The sequence below is a fragment of the Fusarium musae genome, chromosome 4 (assembly GCF_019915245.1).
Source record: "Fusarium musae strain F31 chromosome 4, whole genome shotgun sequence".
NCBI lineage: Eukaryota > Fungi > Ascomycota > Sordariomycetes > Hypocreales > Nectriaceae > Fusarium > Fusarium musae.
This window is the reverse complement of record NC_058390.1, coordinates 2,803,927-2,820,323: the sequence shown is the minus strand read 5'-3', so window position 1 is coordinate 2,820,323 and position 16,397 is coordinate 2,803,927. Positions and strand designations below refer to the sequence as shown.

The 16,397-nt window shown below is 48.4% G+C and overlaps 7 protein-coding genes across 7 annotated transcripts; 3 read left to right on the top strand and 4 right to left on the bottom strand.

Annotated features, from left to right (window-relative positions):
* Positions 1 to 282: 282 nt before the first annotated feature.
* Positions 283 to 1,152, top strand: J7337_005782 (uncharacterized protein; the record flags this gene model as incomplete). Its single annotated transcript, XM_044823456.1, has 3 exons — positions 283 to 493; positions 580 to 757; positions 813 to 1,152. 3 exons carry the CDS (start codon positions 283 to 285, stop codon positions 1,150 to 1,152), a joined length of 729 nt encoding a protein of 242 aa, XP_044681947.1.
* A 266-nt stretch (positions 1,153 to 1,418) lies between these two features.
* J7337_005781 (uncharacterized protein) lies at positions 1,419 to 2,128 on the bottom strand (the record flags this gene model as incomplete). The annotated part of the gene is made up of 2 exons (XM_044823455.1): positions 1,419 to 1,872; positions 1,929 to 2,128. 2 exons carry the CDS (start codon positions 2,126 to 2,128, stop codon positions 1,419 to 1,421), a joined length of 654 nt encoding a protein of 217 aa, XP_044681946.1.
* A 2,172-nt stretch (positions 2,129 to 4,300) lies between these two features.
* On the top strand, positions 4,301 to 6,375 carry J7337_005780 (uncharacterized protein; the record flags this gene model as incomplete). Its single annotated transcript, XM_044823454.1, has 2 exons — positions 4,301 to 4,675; positions 4,726 to 6,375. 2 exons carry the CDS (start codon positions 4,301 to 4,303, stop codon positions 6,373 to 6,375), a joined length of 2,025 nt encoding a protein of 674 aa, XP_044681945.1.
* A 202-nt stretch (positions 6,376 to 6,577) lies between these two features.
* J7337_005779 (uncharacterized protein) lies at positions 6,578 to 7,472 on the bottom strand (the record flags this gene model as incomplete). The annotated part of the gene is made up of 2 exons (XM_044823453.1): positions 6,578 to 7,164; positions 7,466 to 7,472. 2 exons carry the CDS (start codon positions 7,470 to 7,472, stop codon positions 6,578 to 6,580), a joined length of 594 nt encoding a protein of 197 aa, XP_044681944.1.
* Positions 7,473 to 8,589: 1,117 nt separating this feature from the next.
* On the bottom strand, positions 8,590 to 9,436 carry J7337_005778 (uncharacterized protein; the record flags this gene model as incomplete). The annotated part of the gene is made up of 4 exons (XM_044823452.1): positions 8,590 to 8,646; positions 8,698 to 8,816; positions 8,871 to 8,981; positions 9,118 to 9,436. The coding sequence occupies 4 exons, from the start codon at positions 9,434 to 9,436 to the stop codon at positions 8,590 to 8,592; spliced, it is 606 nt and encodes a 201-aa protein (XP_044681943.1).
* Positions 9,437 to 10,600: 1,164 nt separating this feature from the next.
* Positions 10,601 to 12,568, top strand: KEX1 (Cell death protease; the record flags this gene model as incomplete). Its single annotated transcript, XM_044823451.1, has 3 exons — positions 10,601 to 10,785; positions 10,922 to 11,207; positions 11,258 to 12,568. 3 exons carry the CDS (start codon positions 10,601 to 10,603, stop codon positions 12,566 to 12,568), a joined length of 1,782 nt encoding a protein of 593 aa, XP_044681942.1.
* A 382-nt stretch (positions 12,569 to 12,950) lies between these two features.
* Positions 12,951 to 14,001, bottom strand: DRE2 (electron carrier; the record flags this gene model as incomplete). Its single annotated transcript, XM_044823450.1, has 2 exons — positions 12,951 to 13,258; positions 13,314 to 14,001. The coding sequence occupies 2 exons, from the start codon at positions 13,999 to 14,001 to the stop codon at positions 12,951 to 12,953; spliced, it is 996 nt and encodes a 331-aa protein (XP_044681941.1).
* Positions 14,002 to 16,397: the final 2,396 nt, after the last annotated feature.

Sequence of the window (16,397 nt, the reverse complement as noted above, 5' to 3'; positions counted from 1 at the left end):
TTGGAGACACGGCATCCAAATACCATAATCTACCCAGACTTAAATAGAATCTGCTGAGCCGTCAAGTCATGCTCCTGTTACATTGGCCTTCATTTCCTTGTTGGCTGTAGTCTGAGGTCTTGCTGCACTCTGTCCATCTGGCAGAACCCCCTCCTTCGTGGTCAGTTTTATCTCCGAGCTACAGTACCGAAGACAAAGGTATAAAACAACGCCTTCAGGCTTTATTTATTTCCTCCGACATCCAAAGCCTCCAGGAAACATTCTTCTCGCAATCAAGCCAAGATGAAAGACAACAGCATTCCTCTTTATACCTCGCCGCAGTTGGGCCAAAAAGTCACTGACTACGCAGAGCAACACTCGACCCCGTTACCCAAGCACATCAGTGATTACCATGCGGATATCTCTGCCAACAGAGAGGATTCTTATTATATGAGCTCTGTTTTCCAGTCTCAATATAATACTTTTCTTGCAAAATCTATTCGTGCTACAAGGGGTAGGTCAAGATACCTTGACATGGAACAAGATTCCCTGAGGCTTTTCTCATCAGCCAGGAGAGCAATACTGATCACCAGCCAATAGTTCTAGAAATCGGTGTCTACGTTGGCTTCTCTGCCCTCGTATGGGCTGACGCTGTGGGACCCAGTGGACTTGTGACTGGCCTAGAGTTCGAGCCTGAGTACGCTGAATTATCCAAGAAGGCTTTCGCAGCCAACGGAGTCGATAATGTTGAGATCATCGTTGGCCCTGCTTCTGAGTCGTGAGTTATTCAGATATGTATCATTTTACACACTAAATTACTGATGCTCGAATAGTCTGCCCAAACTCAACCCCACCGAGCCCTATGATCTTGTTTTCATCGATGCAGACAAGACTGGTTATCCGGGATACTTGAAGCAACTGCTCGAGTTGTCGGAGCCTGGTAACTCGAACAGAATCCTTCGGCCAGGCGCTCTCATCGTCTCAGACAATGTGCTGCGTCGAGGATTGGTTGCGGACGACAAAGCGCTCGGTGATGACGAGCTCAAAGGTGATCAATTGAAAAACGTTTTAGCTGTGAGACAGTTCAATGATTTGGCACTGCAGAGCCCACGACTTGAGACATTTCTCCTGCCGTTGTGGGATGGTGTCAATGTTTCCCGTCTTCTGGATTAGTGGTAGCACTGTCTCGACTGGAGGAAGATCAGAATGGTATATGGTTATATATATTAGGTCTAAATAAATATAAAGACAAGAAAAAAGTCGCTGTGATACATCCTAGGCTGGTATCGTCTCCATTGATATTTACACTTCATGATCTCGTATTTGGAAAACCATGTCTGGCCATTGCTATATTCCAAATGTTGCTATTACACCCCCCTCTTCTGGCTGACGGCAAGTATTTGATTATGACAAACGCTACCGAAACGTAAATTGATTAATTAGTAGCGGGTGGGAGAAGAGTTGTAGGCCGCCATCTTCTTGTTCTCGCGGTTGCGGCGACGGCGACCAGAACAGCAGGTAACGAAGACGGCGATAGTGCCAATAAGACAGAGAATAGCTGCGGCGAGGACGAGCCAGATACCAACAGACCAGCGAGCACTGGCAGAGGTGTCTCGGTTGATACGTCGTCTGACAATGGAAAATCCAGCGAAGTCACAAGCCAGGGCAATGATAGTAACCAAGAAGGCCAGGAGTGAAACAAGCGTGGACATGAGGGAGCCAAAGATGCCGGCACCAAGAGCCAGAAGGAAGGCAATGAAGCAAAGCCCAGCACCAATAGGATGCAGGACCATGACATATGTTAGGGCCTTTGCAGTGTCCGAACCAGCCTTGGAGAAGTCGGTGCCGGCGACAGCATTGGAAGGGTCGTAGCCAATGCGAGCGCTTGTACAACTATCGCTACGGGTTATTAGACCACGAAATCAGACACGGTGGTGGTATGAACTTACCTCCCGCTGCTTCTTGTGACACAATACCCAAAAGTTCCAAAATTCACACCATTTCCCCCTCCAGAGTTGCCGTTCAAGTTGACCTTGAGGAGGGCAATATCATTGACAACAGGGGCTGTAATGCTCACGACAATGAGCATGACTGTTGCTGCCAAGAGAAAAAAGGCACCAATATGGTGAATGAATCGTCCCAGACCCATTTTGATGGTTATGGTATGGTACGGTATGGAAATAGTGGTAGTGTTGAGCGTCTGCTACTCAAAGATTGCAGGAAATTATGCAGTTATTAAGAGGAAACGAATCCGCTTGCCGTTTGGAAGTGATGTACGGAGTAAGACAATACGAAAATAAATGGCAAGAAACCGAGAGAAGCAGGCCAAGATATATAGTCACTCGGGAGTATGAGGGTTCCCGTGTCATGGATTCATGGAGCCAATACTAGAATACTAGGAACCAACATTGTGCAGAGTCGTTACGTGAGACGTCATCACTAAGCCCTGTTCCAGGTCTCGTGTGTGCCGAAATCCGTCATGATCAAAGCCAAGACAGGCTATATCGTGGTATAGCATCCTCGTCGCAAGAAGCCGTCTCTGCTACGTAGTGACGTAGAGTTGGTGGCTTTGGCCGAATCGTGGCTCATCTACCGGGGTGTAGGCCGCCCCGAATTTCTTGATTCGGGTGTCTCTTTTGTGTCAATTAGATGATTTAGATCAATCTTGGCCCTTTGACCCTGCCTGCATTTCAGACAAGACTAACCCAACTAGGTCAGATCATACCAAGATCCTTGCTTGGAAGCTCTGCTTGTTTCTTTTCCCAATCAGCGTCACACTTATCTTTAGTGTGAACTGTAATGTGGTTCAGAAAAGCAGGGTGGGTGAATACCAGACATCAATACGGCATGGAGAAATTCGCTTGTCAGACTGCTCAGTGCTCGGTGAACCCCGTTCTTTGTCTAGCTGTCTTGCATGCATTTGACTGTGTCCTTATATCTGTACCTGGGCGCATGTGTAATCTTTTGTCCCAGTCCTGCGCTGCATATTGCGATAACTAGTCAAGATCTGCGCTATGCAGAGAATGAAGCGAATCGTCAACATGGCTGAGTTAACAAGGTCGAGAGTGGTAGAAATGTGTTGCGCAAGTGCCGCCTAAGCCTTGGGCAATGGAGCTGAGAGTGATTCAGATGTCTTGGTCTTCGGGAGTGGTACGCGTCGCTTGCTCATCCGTCCTTAATTGCTGGCGGGGCAGTATATGTTCTCGACGCACCCATTCTCCCACTGCCTGCGGTATTGGGTTTCTAGGCGGTGTTTTTATCTTCGTTGGAATCCAATTGCGGGTTTCTAATCTGTCAATCTTTCTGGAATCCATTGCTGGTTCGTGTCCGAAATCAACGGCCCAATGGCTCAAGCCCCTAGCTGCGATACTATTAGGGAGCGACTGTTGCAGAGTTTCTGAAGCAAGAGTCTTATTTTTTGTGACAAAGTCTGGCCAGACGCTCGCGAGAAACGAGCTGGAGCTGCCCTTATGATTATATGCGGGGGACTCCGTTATTTCGATGACAAATTTGCTGTCTTCTGACCTAAAAGACTGCGAAGGTTGCTTTTCAAAGCGCGGTTTTAGCCCGTCAACTTTCACAACAGACCTTGGCACCTTGCAGGATGAAGGAACGGTAATGTTGACTGGGCTTGAAGAGACGGCTTTGGTGGCAGCTTCACTTTCTTTCATCAGTGATATGAAGGCAGAACCTTGACCCTACAGTTAAAAGAGTCAGCGAAAACAGCTAGTGTCCACACAGTTCGAAACCAGCCATACCGGCATGAGCTTGAAGAACTCTACTGGGCCATATTGTTCAAGCGCTCTCAAAACAGAGCGTCTCTCAGCAAAATTGACTGGCGCAGGCGAGACGAAGAGACGTATAGAGCGCTTCCCGATTTCTATATTCTTGAGATGAGTCGTAGCCATAAGCTCAGTTTTCGCGGCCGACTGGGCTGCTCGGCAGGTTTTCGAAGCAGACATGTTGAAGCGAAGAATTCAGGGCAATGTTAAGGAAACGATCCACTGGGCTACATTTCATATTCAACCTCCACTAACTATCGGCTCGGCTTCGGTGGGGCTGGACTCCAACTCAGCTAGCTCAGGTACATACGGCCAGAGCTCTTCACCTATCGGATCCATCTTTGTTGCTTTCAACCTGGAGCTCCAAACATTTCGAACCGAACCAGGGCGACCTGTCGTTAATCCCCAGATTCCTTGCCGCGTCTTGAAGCCATTTCTGAAAGTGCAACTTACCTGTTGACACGGCGCATTTTACATCCTCTTATATAAGAGACACAACTCTATTCGCGCCCTCACAGGAGGGCATCATCACTTTCGCGATGGCGACACCAACAGCCGCAAAGCATGCTTCGCAGCAGGGCCGTACCCCCTCGCAACTCGCCGCCGCGACTCCTCCTGTATCAACTCCCTTCTCAAATCCTGCCCATGTTGTCTTTTCGCCCAGGGGACCACGATCATCCCCTCAACAATTCAAAAAGTCGCCTGCCGCATCAACCTTGATGGCGCACGCATCTAATGCTCCTCTTAACTTCGACAGCCCTTCGACAGCCGCCGCAATGGGCGCCCTTGGAATACCCAATGGGCTCGATATGGGACTCGATAATGTCGGCGTTGGTGGCCTGGGCTCTTTGGGTGCCCTGGCGAGTGAGGACGACAAGTTGAAGCGCCTGGAAACGATCATAGCCACACTGGATGTAATTATATTGCCCCCTATGCGATCAGACGTCTTACTAATTCAGTGTAGCAGAAGAAGGGACTTGTGAGCGAGGCAGGACTTGAGCGCCTAGCGCAGCGAATAGGACTGGACTGCCTTTCGGAGGATCATACAGCACCCGACGGCCGAAAGCAAAGAACTCTTGTGATAGCGGGCTCAGCCATTCAGCTGGAAATCACCCTGCACAATAATATTGTCGAGAATATATCCCTGGCCTTCCCAGAATCTGCTCGCTCCGTTACCGATCATGTTACCCGAGCAAGCGAGATTCTCTTGAGGGACTTGCAACTTCTTCCCAACCAGAGCCCACTGACAAAAACTCTTGACAAGTTTGCGGCCAATCTCGAGCGACTAGCCGTCCTTGATAAGCTTAGCATCATCCCTGGTCTCGACTGTCATGAGGCATTGGCTGGCATTTATGTGAGCTTAGAAAGGCTTCACCGATGGGATGTTGCTCGACTTCGTGATGAACCCGGAATGGCTGGCAAGCCGGACAGTGAGCTGTCTACCATGGCAATGTGCACGCGACATGGCTACCCCGTTATGCATTCGAAAGACCGAGTGGGCCTTGCACTCCAGTACTGGAAGGCCCTTCGTCTTGTACAGCCAACCAACACCAAGTTGGCTTCATTCGCTTCTTCTCATGAACCGGTCTGGTCTCTCCTCATCGGGTGTGCTTCAACAGGAGGCATGGGCCACATGCCGGTTCGCGTCTCTGAGGACTGGATCTCCAAGGATGTTGTGAAGGCAGAGCCCTCGATGGACCCTAAGCGTCCCAATCTGGACTGGCAGGAACCCGATAACGTCGTGCTTCCGCACTCAGAAGAAAACAAGGATGCTAGCATGGAGATGCTCCAGCCAGATCTCTCAACAGCCAGGGTGCCACAGGTTATGTTCGTCGCCACCTTTGACCCTCCTGTCATCCTGCCCCAGAACGACTGGCTCCGGTTGCACTCATACGCCAATGTTAACGCAAACCCATTGTTTGGGTACTCACCAACTTTTGACAGTCTCTTCTTCCCTATCTCCCCGGGAAGTGCTCAGGATCCTAGCGAGCTCCGTGCAATCTCTCGCAGCCGTGATGTCCGCATCTACAACAAAGATCAGAAAGCTACCATCAAGCCTCATCAGAACACATTGTATATCTATAAGCAAATATATTCACAAGTGGTGACTGAAATTCCATTCTCTCATCCTCAGCAGCTCATCGAAATGCTCCCCTTGCTTCGACAGTATGCGTTTGTCGCAACTTTGCTAGAGAACAGCTTTGGATCACAGACGAACCAACTTGAGAAATTACCCAAACAAGTAAACACCGCATCGCCGGTGCCGAAATCCAATTTAACTACCAGAGATGAGTTGTCGGAGTTTATGAGCTCAGCTTCTGTGACTGACGAGCATCCCGCGGCTGCGCCGGAGGTCAAGCTTGACGTTACGCTGTGGGTTCATCCGATTCCACACCTTCAAGTTGTCTTCCCATTCCGAGATTCCACTGCCAATATTACCTTGAAGGTACTCGAGGACGGAATCGTCGAAGTTGTCGAGGAGAATGTCATTCCCCGTGGCGAGGATAGTAGAATGAAGGGCAAAGAACTCACGCGGGCAGATTTGGGAAAGCTGCTAGAATATATGGAGGATCTTTGCAAATGGGCAGAATGGATTCGGACAAGGCTTGCATGAGTCGCTGAGACTTGATATGGTGGTTGAACAGGAACTAGGAGTTGAACGATACCCTCTAAGTGTCACACAAAATGGATAGGCGGAGAAACTGAACGACTTATGCTACGATGGTATGGACCATACTTTTCCTCATGACACGACAAAAAACCTGACTTCAACGTTGCAACATGGACATAATAGATCTCAAAGCCTAGGCCTAGATCTAGTCATTAGCGATGTAGCCCCTCAGTCCCATCATTGCATCACGCTGCGACTTCCCTTCCTCCTTAATCTTCTTCACGCGAATTACGCTGCCGTCCAGAGCGCGTATGGCACAGCTGCCATCGCCTTGATCCCAAATTGGAGTCTCCAAGACAACCCCAGTGTCCTCAAGGAGGTGGACTTTTGCTCCACGATTCCCGATATCCCTTGAGGATATGGTCTCGACATCTTGGAAAATCAAACGCTTTTTATCTCCCTTCCTGTTGACAGCATGAGTCCATACAGACCCAAGTACTCGTATCCTTCGCACAATGTCGTCCCCTGTCCACTGAGTCCATTTTATGCGTCCATCAGCCTTTGTGACCTTGGGCGCGTGTACGAGATGCTCGTCGCTCAGCTCTTCTGCTCTCCATCCTGCATTTTGGCGAGGCGGCACATAGACTCCATCTCGTAGACCTTGAATTAACATTTGCGCTCCAATTGGTGCCAGGAGGCTTGTCAGTTCCTGAACGGTGCAGCCTGGAGGTATCGATATTCCGGGACGAGAGGTTTGAGACAGGACAGTTCCATGATCGAAGGTTCTGTGGTCTAATGTTTGTAATGAGATTCCCGTGTAGTCATATCCTTGGAGAATCGCATGATGGATAGGAGCAGGCCCACGAAGACTAGTTTTTGTTTAGGTTTCTGGTGGAAGTATGCGGCATGAGACTTACTCAGGTAGCAGAGAAGGATGGACGTTCAGTCCGCCATATTTGGCCGAAGTTAAGATCCTGGGCGGGACGAATAATCCGAAGGACACTGCTATGACAAGATTTATTCCTTCCGGGAGCTACCGTTTTTAGTCACTGAGTTTCCGGGAAGTGCTCAGCGAGGAAGCATGCAAACTTACATCCCATCCTGTGAAGGTTTTGCGCTGGTGAATATTCAATCTCAAATTTTCTGCCAGCAACTTACAAGGTACTGAATCGATATATAAATAAGCACAATATCGTGGTTTTCTCATGGATTTGGCGTACCTTCTCTCAGTGTTTTGAAACCTCTTCCCATGCGTCGTGGCGGCAAAACCATTACATCCAACGACTCTACAAGGTTCTTATTGTGGCGATGCTCTTCATGAATAGCTTCCAGAGAAGCGCAACTGAACTCATCAGATCCGCAGAAGAGAATGCGCAGCGAATCTGGCGATTTTCGAGTCACATTTTGCGAGAAGAGCCTTCGCCATTGAGGAACTCGCACATCGAACAATGATCTAGATTTGGCAACGGTAAATAGAATCATGCTCTCATGTTAGTATCGAGCCACTTAGTTCTGTTTGTTATTTGTTGGCGTATCAATAAGGTTAGCAGCCTGAAGCGACTGCCTATATAAAACAATCGCGTTTGTTGCATCTCCGCTTATCTGCATTGGCTTTTTTGGCATGAAGAAAGACCTATCTCACTCGCTTGAACCGAGCAGACCCTCTCAGAAGGAACTTTACACCATACAAAAACCCTTGCCATGAAATCTGGCAATTCTATCAAATTCTTTTTATGCCTGATTTGTTCTTCGTTTATTCATTTGCCGAAGCGGCAGCTATGGAGCAAAGTCGTCATTCATGTAAAGGCGCGTGCTGTATACGGGCAGTTTTGGAAGCAAGCAAAGAACTCATGGGCTCGGCTATTATGTATTTGAGAACTAGATAGGGTAGTAGATAGCAGGCAGGAGCTGGAAGTACCTGGTATTATTAGGTGATTGTGAACTGCGAACCAAAACTAAAGACCGTCCAAAAGTAATGTACGTGGTTCAGAGGCTAGATATTGAGGCTTATTGCTATCTTCATCCGCATGTCAACATAGTTATCTAGCTAATAACTTATTACACAAGTCTTTAGTTGACAGTTCAACTGCATTGTTATGAAGAATCACGCTTGCTGAAGCGATGTTTAAGTAGCCCCTGGTGATGACAAAGAATAGTCAAGTCTTATACCCAGCAACTGGGTCCAGACAGTGGATAGAATTGTTTATTTTGATTTATTTAGAAGAGATCATCCACAGCCTTATCAGCATCTTTTTGAATCAACTCGACCATGCCCTAGAGGAGACTGTTAGATTCTGGTGAGTATGGTTAAATGGCCCCACAAACCTTGGGCATGATAGGCTTGCCGTCTTCACCCTGTACATATCGGAAGGGCATCTCGGTGCTCTCGTGTTCGTTGAATTTGAGCTCAGGGAAGTCCAGGTAGGGCACCTGATCAAGTGGCACTGGTGGTCATCATAAGCTTCCGAGCTACAGGGGCCAGTAGGCGGATAACGAACCCTTGTCTTGAACAACAATACGAGTAACCCGGACGGCCGTGTCTGTTGTCATCTGCTTGGGGCCGAGTCTGCGACCTTCAAAGCCCTTCTTTCGAAGCTCTGAAGTACGGTCTAAGATTTCTGGTCAAAATGTATCAAGCAAAATTTTTTCCTAAGAGTCACAAACCTCGAGGAGGATCATCGCCTATCACACAAACATGAAACGTTAGTGACAGTACGTCTGCCGTTCCTCATGCATTTTACGTACCAAGAATGCCTCCAAATAAGAAGGCATCAAAGTTCTCACCATCCTTAGGAGAGAGATCCTTGGCGGCTGATGGATCTAGCAGACAAACTCGCGACTTGTTGGCGGCGTAGAGCTCCTCAACACCACGCTGCTCAGCAGTGAAGGCGGGGTTGCTGGCCAGATCTGCTGGAACCTGGAACGCAGAAGGTAAACTGGAGAGGATGAAAGAACCATGAGTCGCTTGTGTCTCGCGTGCAATGGCCAGATACTCGAGTTCGGACCAAGGGCCTAGTTCTGGGTCGAGATGCTCGACAATAAAAGTCTTCCCAGAGGCTGCCATTTCTTCTTTGTTCTCTGGCGAGGGGCAATGCTGATTAAAAGTCAGTGGCGCGTACGCTAGGCAAGTAATGGTGGTAAATACTGAAGGCTTGTGCTATTGATTGATGACTTCTGATATTGATAGACGTTCAGTTGCACCTTGAATATGGGACTTCACAAAAGTGAATGTGGTGGAGACTCTGATTGGTTTAGTTGGAGAGGGTTTTTGAGACTCCCTACCTAAGGTACCTTATCCATCTGTCTACTAGGTCCGTAGCTTGAAAGTTAGTACATTGAGAAGGCTGAAGCAATAGGAATTATCGAGCAGATGCACCAAGATTTTTAATCCATTCCTCTCGCTTTTCCAATACTGAGTATCGCTACGTCTTATTGATTTTGAACTTGATCATAAATAAATGTGGAAGAATGCCGGGAGAAACAACAGAGTAAGCCAGTGACGAGTGATTATTGGAGGTCATGCAGTCGATACATTGATAATGCATACCGTTTATACTGTTATATCCGACGTTCACGAAGCTATTTCTTATTAAGTACCAGTAGGAGCAAAGTCAATAGCGCCACGATACTAAAAAGACAAACATGAACACGTCGGCCAACAGGAACCGGCATAAGGAAATTAAAGGTTATGTATTATTGATTGCGTCGGAGTAAAACAAAATATGAAGAAGAAGAAGAAGAAGAAGAAGAAGAAGAAGAAGAAGAAGAAGAAGAAGAAGAAGAAGAAGAAGAAAATGCGTGGTTCTTACGGACATCAAAGGAGTAGGTAGTCCAAATTAGAGGCAAATGCACCCCTTGCCTGGAGGAATTACCTCCCTACCTCATCCACTACAACCAGAAGTAAAGCACCAAGCCACAGCTGCGACCAGCGACAGTACGGAAGCTAGCATGGTCCCCACTATAAACCGTCCCGGGGTCCCGAGGGGCCACCTCATCTCTCCTGGACTAACGTAACTTAGGTCCCAAGTACTGGCTGGATTGTCCCTTTATCAACCCAGGCACCTTCATTCCAACAGCAACTCTGATTGCTTTCCATGTCGTTGACGACGAGGAGGACCTTCAATTCTTTGTCTGTTTAATCTTCACATTCCGTCCTCTTATAAGTACTCGCCCTTCCTTTCTGTGTTCTTTAACATCACCCGCGGCGTCCTTCGTCCGCAACTTCATCATGGTCCTCAAATCCATGATTCCGTCCCCGAGACGATGGGCCGCCCTTGTCTCCTTCTGCCTCGCACCAACTTTAGCCATCGCTGTAAACGATGCGACCGCAACAAAAGCTGCAGCTGCCGACTACTATGTTCGCGACCTTCCGGGTTTGCCCACCGATGGGCCCGATGTCAAGATGCACGCTGGGTTAGACAAACTGCTTCCTCCCTTTGCTCCAGGCTTACTGACGCATCCGCGTCCCTTTTAGTCACATCGAAGTCACCCCAGATACTCATGGGAACTTGTTCTTTTGGCATTTTGAGAACCAACACATCGCTGATAGACAACGGACCGTTATTTGGATCAATGGTGGACCAGGCTGCAGTTCAGAAGATGGCTCCATGATGGAAATCGGCCCCTATCGGCTCAAGGATCAAGACCATTTGGTCTACAACAATGGCTCGTGGAACGAATTCGCCAACCTGCTGTTCGTCGATAACCCTGTAGGCACCGGCTTCAGCTCGGTTGACACCAATAACTATATACACGAACTCAAAGAAATGGCGGATCAATTTGTCAAATTCCTTGAGAAGTGGTTCGCTCTGTTTCCCCAGTACGATCGCGATGATGTGAGCAGCCTCTTCCTTTTGGGCATTTCAATTTGCTAAGAACAACGCAGATATACATCGCAGGCGAGTCTTACGCCGGACAGCATATCCCATACATCGCCAGGGCTATTCTCGATCGCAACATGAAGAATCCTGCAACCGCATGGAACCTGAAAGGACTATTGATCGGCAATGGCTGGATCGACCCAATCGAACAGTATCCCGCTTATATTACATTTGCCATACAGAAGGGTCTGATCAAGAAGGATTCCGACGAGCACAAGCAACTGCAAGGCGATCTGCGCAATTGTCAAAGAATGATGGCCTCGGATGTCGGCCATGTTGATTACGGCGAATGCGAAGCTATCTTGTCAAACATGCTCAGACTAACCAAGAACGGTGACGGCGATAATGCATGCGTTAACATGTACGATGTGCGACTGAAAGATTCATACCCTAGCTGCGGCATGAACTGGCCTCCGGATCTGGTGCACCTAACTCCTTACTTGAGAAAACCCGAGGTTACGAAAGCCCTTCACGTCGATGGCATAAAAAAATCTGTCGGTTGGACTGAGTGTAACGGTGCTGTTGGAGGTGCCTTCAACGCAAGGAAGTCTAAACCCTCGGTTGATCTCCTGCCCGCTCTCCTTAAGGAGGTTCCTATCATGCTCTTCTCTGGAGCTGAGGATCTCATTTGCAACCACATTGGAACCGAAAACATGCTTAGCAAGATGGAGTGGAACGGTGGGAAGGGTTTCGAAGTAACACCCGGCAACTGGGCTCCTCGGCGTGACTGGACTTTTGAGGACGAGACAGCTGGTTTCTGGCAAGAGGCCCGAAACTTGACATATGTTCTTGTCTATAACTCCTCCCACATGGTCCCTTTCGACCTTCCACGAAGAAGCCGAGATATGCTGGACCGCTTCATGGGCGTTGATATCAGCAGAGTTGGCGGCGACCCTGCTGACAGTCGCATTGATGGCGAGAAGGGGCCAAAGACCAGCGTTGGCGACGCCAAGAACAGTACTAAGACCGCCGACGAGGAACACCAAAAGCAGTTGGACGAGGCCAAGTGGGCAGCATACTACAAGTCTGGCGAAATTGTTCTGGTCATCGTCATCATTGGTGTCATCGTCTGGGGATACTGGATATGGCGTGAACGTCGCAGGGGCGCTGCTTATTCTGCTTTGGCTGATCACGATCTTTCCAGTCAACCCAACGGCCACCGAGCCAAGTCACAGCCTGGTGATCTTGAGTCGGCGGCTTTTGATGAAAGCGAACTGGACGATTTGCATGTAACAACACCGGGAACCAGCAACAGTGCTAGGTTTCCAGCGAATCATGACAGTAGCGAGAAGTTTGTCACCAAGTACGCCGAATAATTTCAAGCCGAGGTCATGAACGGGCCTCGTTTCCACCCTGAATACGATTTCTCTGGTTGTATATTTAGCTGGCGCCCTGGTTCTTTTGCATAAAGTGGTTGGTTCTGTCACAATTGGGAGGTCTGGCGTTTTCCTCATTCATCTCGCGAATCAAATCAATTTTGTCATCATCTAAGTTGGTAATCCTACGCCGACAAACTCCGTATGTAGATCTGAGCCCTCCGTGAAACCTTGCCCCGAGATCCTTGTGTGGCTTGCAGCCTGTGTATCGTGTTCCATGTTCCAAAGCAAACAGTCCGCCTATCAAGTAAAGCTTGTATTTACGCCTGCAGTGCTGCGCCATCGTTGCCCATGAAGAAAGAAAGATTGTATAAGCCAAACTTTAGAGTTGCACATCGTTATTGAGCAGGCGAACTTCTTCACCTGGCTTGAAGGGAGGAAGCCCAATATAAGGGCATCCGTCACAACGGAAAGCGTCGCCAAGGGAACAGTTGCCGCATGAGCCAACCTTACCTTGCACGGTGAAGTCGATCTCGGCCAGGTCGTCTGTTGCCAGTTTAATGCTCTCAAGTTTTTTGTCGGCGGTTGCGCGCTTATCGGCGTCTTCGGCAGCAAGACGTTCAGCCAAACCACATGTGCAGTCCTTGCAGGCCCGACGACGTTTGCCAGCCTTGGGTAGACATTCCGCAGCTAGTATATTGTCAGGATATATTCGACTACGGAAGCACTTGCAGGGGTTACCTACGGATATTGATGGGTCTCGCCAGATCCGCTTCAGTCATGAGAGTATCCTCGTCAATTAGATCGTCGTCCTCAAGGTCGTCTTCAAGATCGATGAAGCCGACGCCGGCAGGGACCGCTGGTTTCGGTTTCGCCTCAGTGGGCTTCCTCTTCAGGTTCAGAGGGACAGAGCCATCTGCGAGAGGAGCAGGCTGGGATTTCTTCTTGCCAAACTTCAGAGTAATGGCTCCGTCATTCTCACCGTAGTCGGGTTTCTCAAAACCACCCCGCGATGATATCAACCCGGCCAAAACTGCTTCTTTTGACAAAGTGGACTCCTCCAGGCTGTTGCCATCTTGAGACTGTAGACGACCGCTAGGCTTTAGGGACTCGGCGAGAGATCCAAGGACAGTTCGGTTCATCAAAGCAAGGGATTCGCCTAACATAGAAGAGGCATCGGACAGGACCAAGACAAGGTCGTAGGTGGAAGGAGGTAATGTGACCAATCCCAGGGAGAGACGGTCAAGCATCTGGAGATCGGTGACGGAGCGATCATAATCGGCGAGGATAGATGTGAGCGCGTCGGAATTGGAAGCAAGAGAAGGAGGCGCCAGAAGAAGCGTTCGCTTGGGTGGCGAGGTAGATTGGACAGACTTTGTGACAGGCATGACGAAGTCGTCACTGGGATCGATCATGAGGGTCGCGGGCGCCATGGCGAGTGAATAGACAACAGAAAGGCAAAATCAATGAGAGGGGAGGGGAACGAGAGAGTAAGGAAAGATGAGGGACAGAACGTTTTTAAGATCTCCAAGGTGATGTTAGACCCAGACTTTTTGACTCGGCGGTCGCTAGGTGGTGTCCTGGATTAGTCAAAGAACGGTAGTACCGTGCACGGCCAATATGAACTGTGCAATATGCCCTAGCATACGAGAGACTGTACCGTGTGGCCTGACTATCAGATGAACGGTACTGCATCTGATATCAGGGTTGCGGGGTCATTTTTCTGCTTTTCCACGGCGGGGGTTTTTTGGCTTCTTCGAAAGGGCCCTTATTCCGACTGCGGAGACGCCGAGTACTTCTGCCGAATTAAAAGGTCATTAGAGAGCCCATCATATTGGGAATGGCTACAATCATGCAGTCACAATCAGTTGTCGCCGATAAGTTGATAACGAAGTAGCCTCTTAGAATTGGTGTTGGTGTTGCCGTTTGCATTTCCCGGAGATGCAAGAAATTTGTGGTCTTTGGTAGCTAAGAGTTACCTATCAAACCATACGACTTGATCTTTCTCAACCCTGTTTGGTTCTGAGCTCTTCTTTCTACCTTATTTCTTCCACACTTCAATTCTAGGTACCCGAGCTAGGCAGGCGAGGAAAGAAAACTCAAGACTTCGATCCTAGGTCACAAAAATATTTAGGTAACATAGCCTCATGTTAAGGGGCATTTTACCAAGTTATTTACAGTTATTTTGACACCCGCTTCTAAAGGCCATGCTTTCTTGCTCCCAGGTCGGGCAATGGGTAGCTGACATGGATATGATCATTGGTAATCCGAGCCAAGGGTGGGGGAGACAACGGCTCGGAACCACCTACCGTAGTAGATATTGCAGTACGGGTCGGGAACGGGCGGTGGGCGATGTCGGACCAATCCCGAACAGTACGATTGCTGTTTGGTTTCGATATGCGCCATTGTCATAGGTTGTCTGTCACTGTGCTCTCGGGCTCAATCTCGTGAGCGGATGACACGGGCATGGGAGCCGCGATCCCGGCCCTCAGCTGGTGGCCTGCAGCCTTCGTGGCCTCCCATTTCATGTGTAATAGTGGAGAGTCTTTTTCTGGGGTATTAGTCAAACGTTGGAGTGCTTATGAAGTTATCCCCCTTCGTAATTGTGAGGCTTAAAGGTGACTGACTGGTGTTGCACAACAATTTCGATACAGCGCAAATCTCACCTGATCTTTTGTACTCGAAGCGTTCTGAGTTGGGCTTTTCAGTCCCGTACAGTTTTTAGGTCGCTGGTAACGATTTATTGGTTGAACATACAACTTGATCTGATCTCGTGTTACGCAATCTGGGTGTAACAGAGTCTCGATTTCTAGCTTTTGATTTCATATTGGAGCAGCAAGAAGGCAACTCTAGCATCAGTTGATTAGAATTTGCGCGTCGCGGGTATTTCACTGGATCTCACTCGGGTCTTATAAACAATATAAGAGTGATAGGTTGCTGGTAGGACTCAGCTACGAGGTACCTATTGTTATATTGGCAAGAAAACATTCTTCATATTATCATCATCGCATGCTCTTCCTTATGTTCCTGCTCCTCTTCTATTCTTGTATCAACATTCTAGTACAAGGTCTGCAATATTCTGGTGCTTTGATGCCTTTACTGCAGCTAAGTGATTGCCAGTGCTGCGCATCTGTCAGTGGCCGTCATATTTTATGCCTCCTTCTGATTTCACCGGATTATAGAATAAACAAACGCATGTGTGTTTCTGATAAATTCTTGCCCCAGGCAACAGTGATTCACTACCTCATTCGATCCTGCTCTTTCTTTCCTGCTCTTTCTTTCCTCCTTCCACTTCTCTTCGTCTTCTCCTTCCTCAACCACACTTGCATTCCTCAACATCCCTCATCGGGCACAAGAAGGCACAGATCATTGCGCTTGCCTTTCAAAGTTATCTCCGATATAAGGCTCTGCTTTATTTGTACTCTTTTCAACTCTTCATGCCCTCGTGCTAAGAAATAACTTGCTGTTGTCTTTGCCAGCCAACGCTTCTGTTGATAGTCAGACAATACTCAATCCTCAAGGTACGTAAAACGTCAGTTTTCTATCTCATTTGGTATTTCTTCTATCCATCGAATTTCCCTGTCGTCGTGGAACCGTCTTGAGAAGTTCTGCTGCTTGGTTTTGGCTATTTCATGTTTTGCGGTCCTCGTCAGCCGCTTTCCGCGTTCTCCCTCTCATCTCGAGACATATTTTCAGATGCTTGCTATTGGCATCCGTTTCCAGAGTTATCTTCTCCCTTCTCGGAATCCAGGGAGCCGTCATTACACCATTACGTTCTGCATTTGTCGTCACTAAACACTCATTTCATCTCTGCTCACATATAGTAACG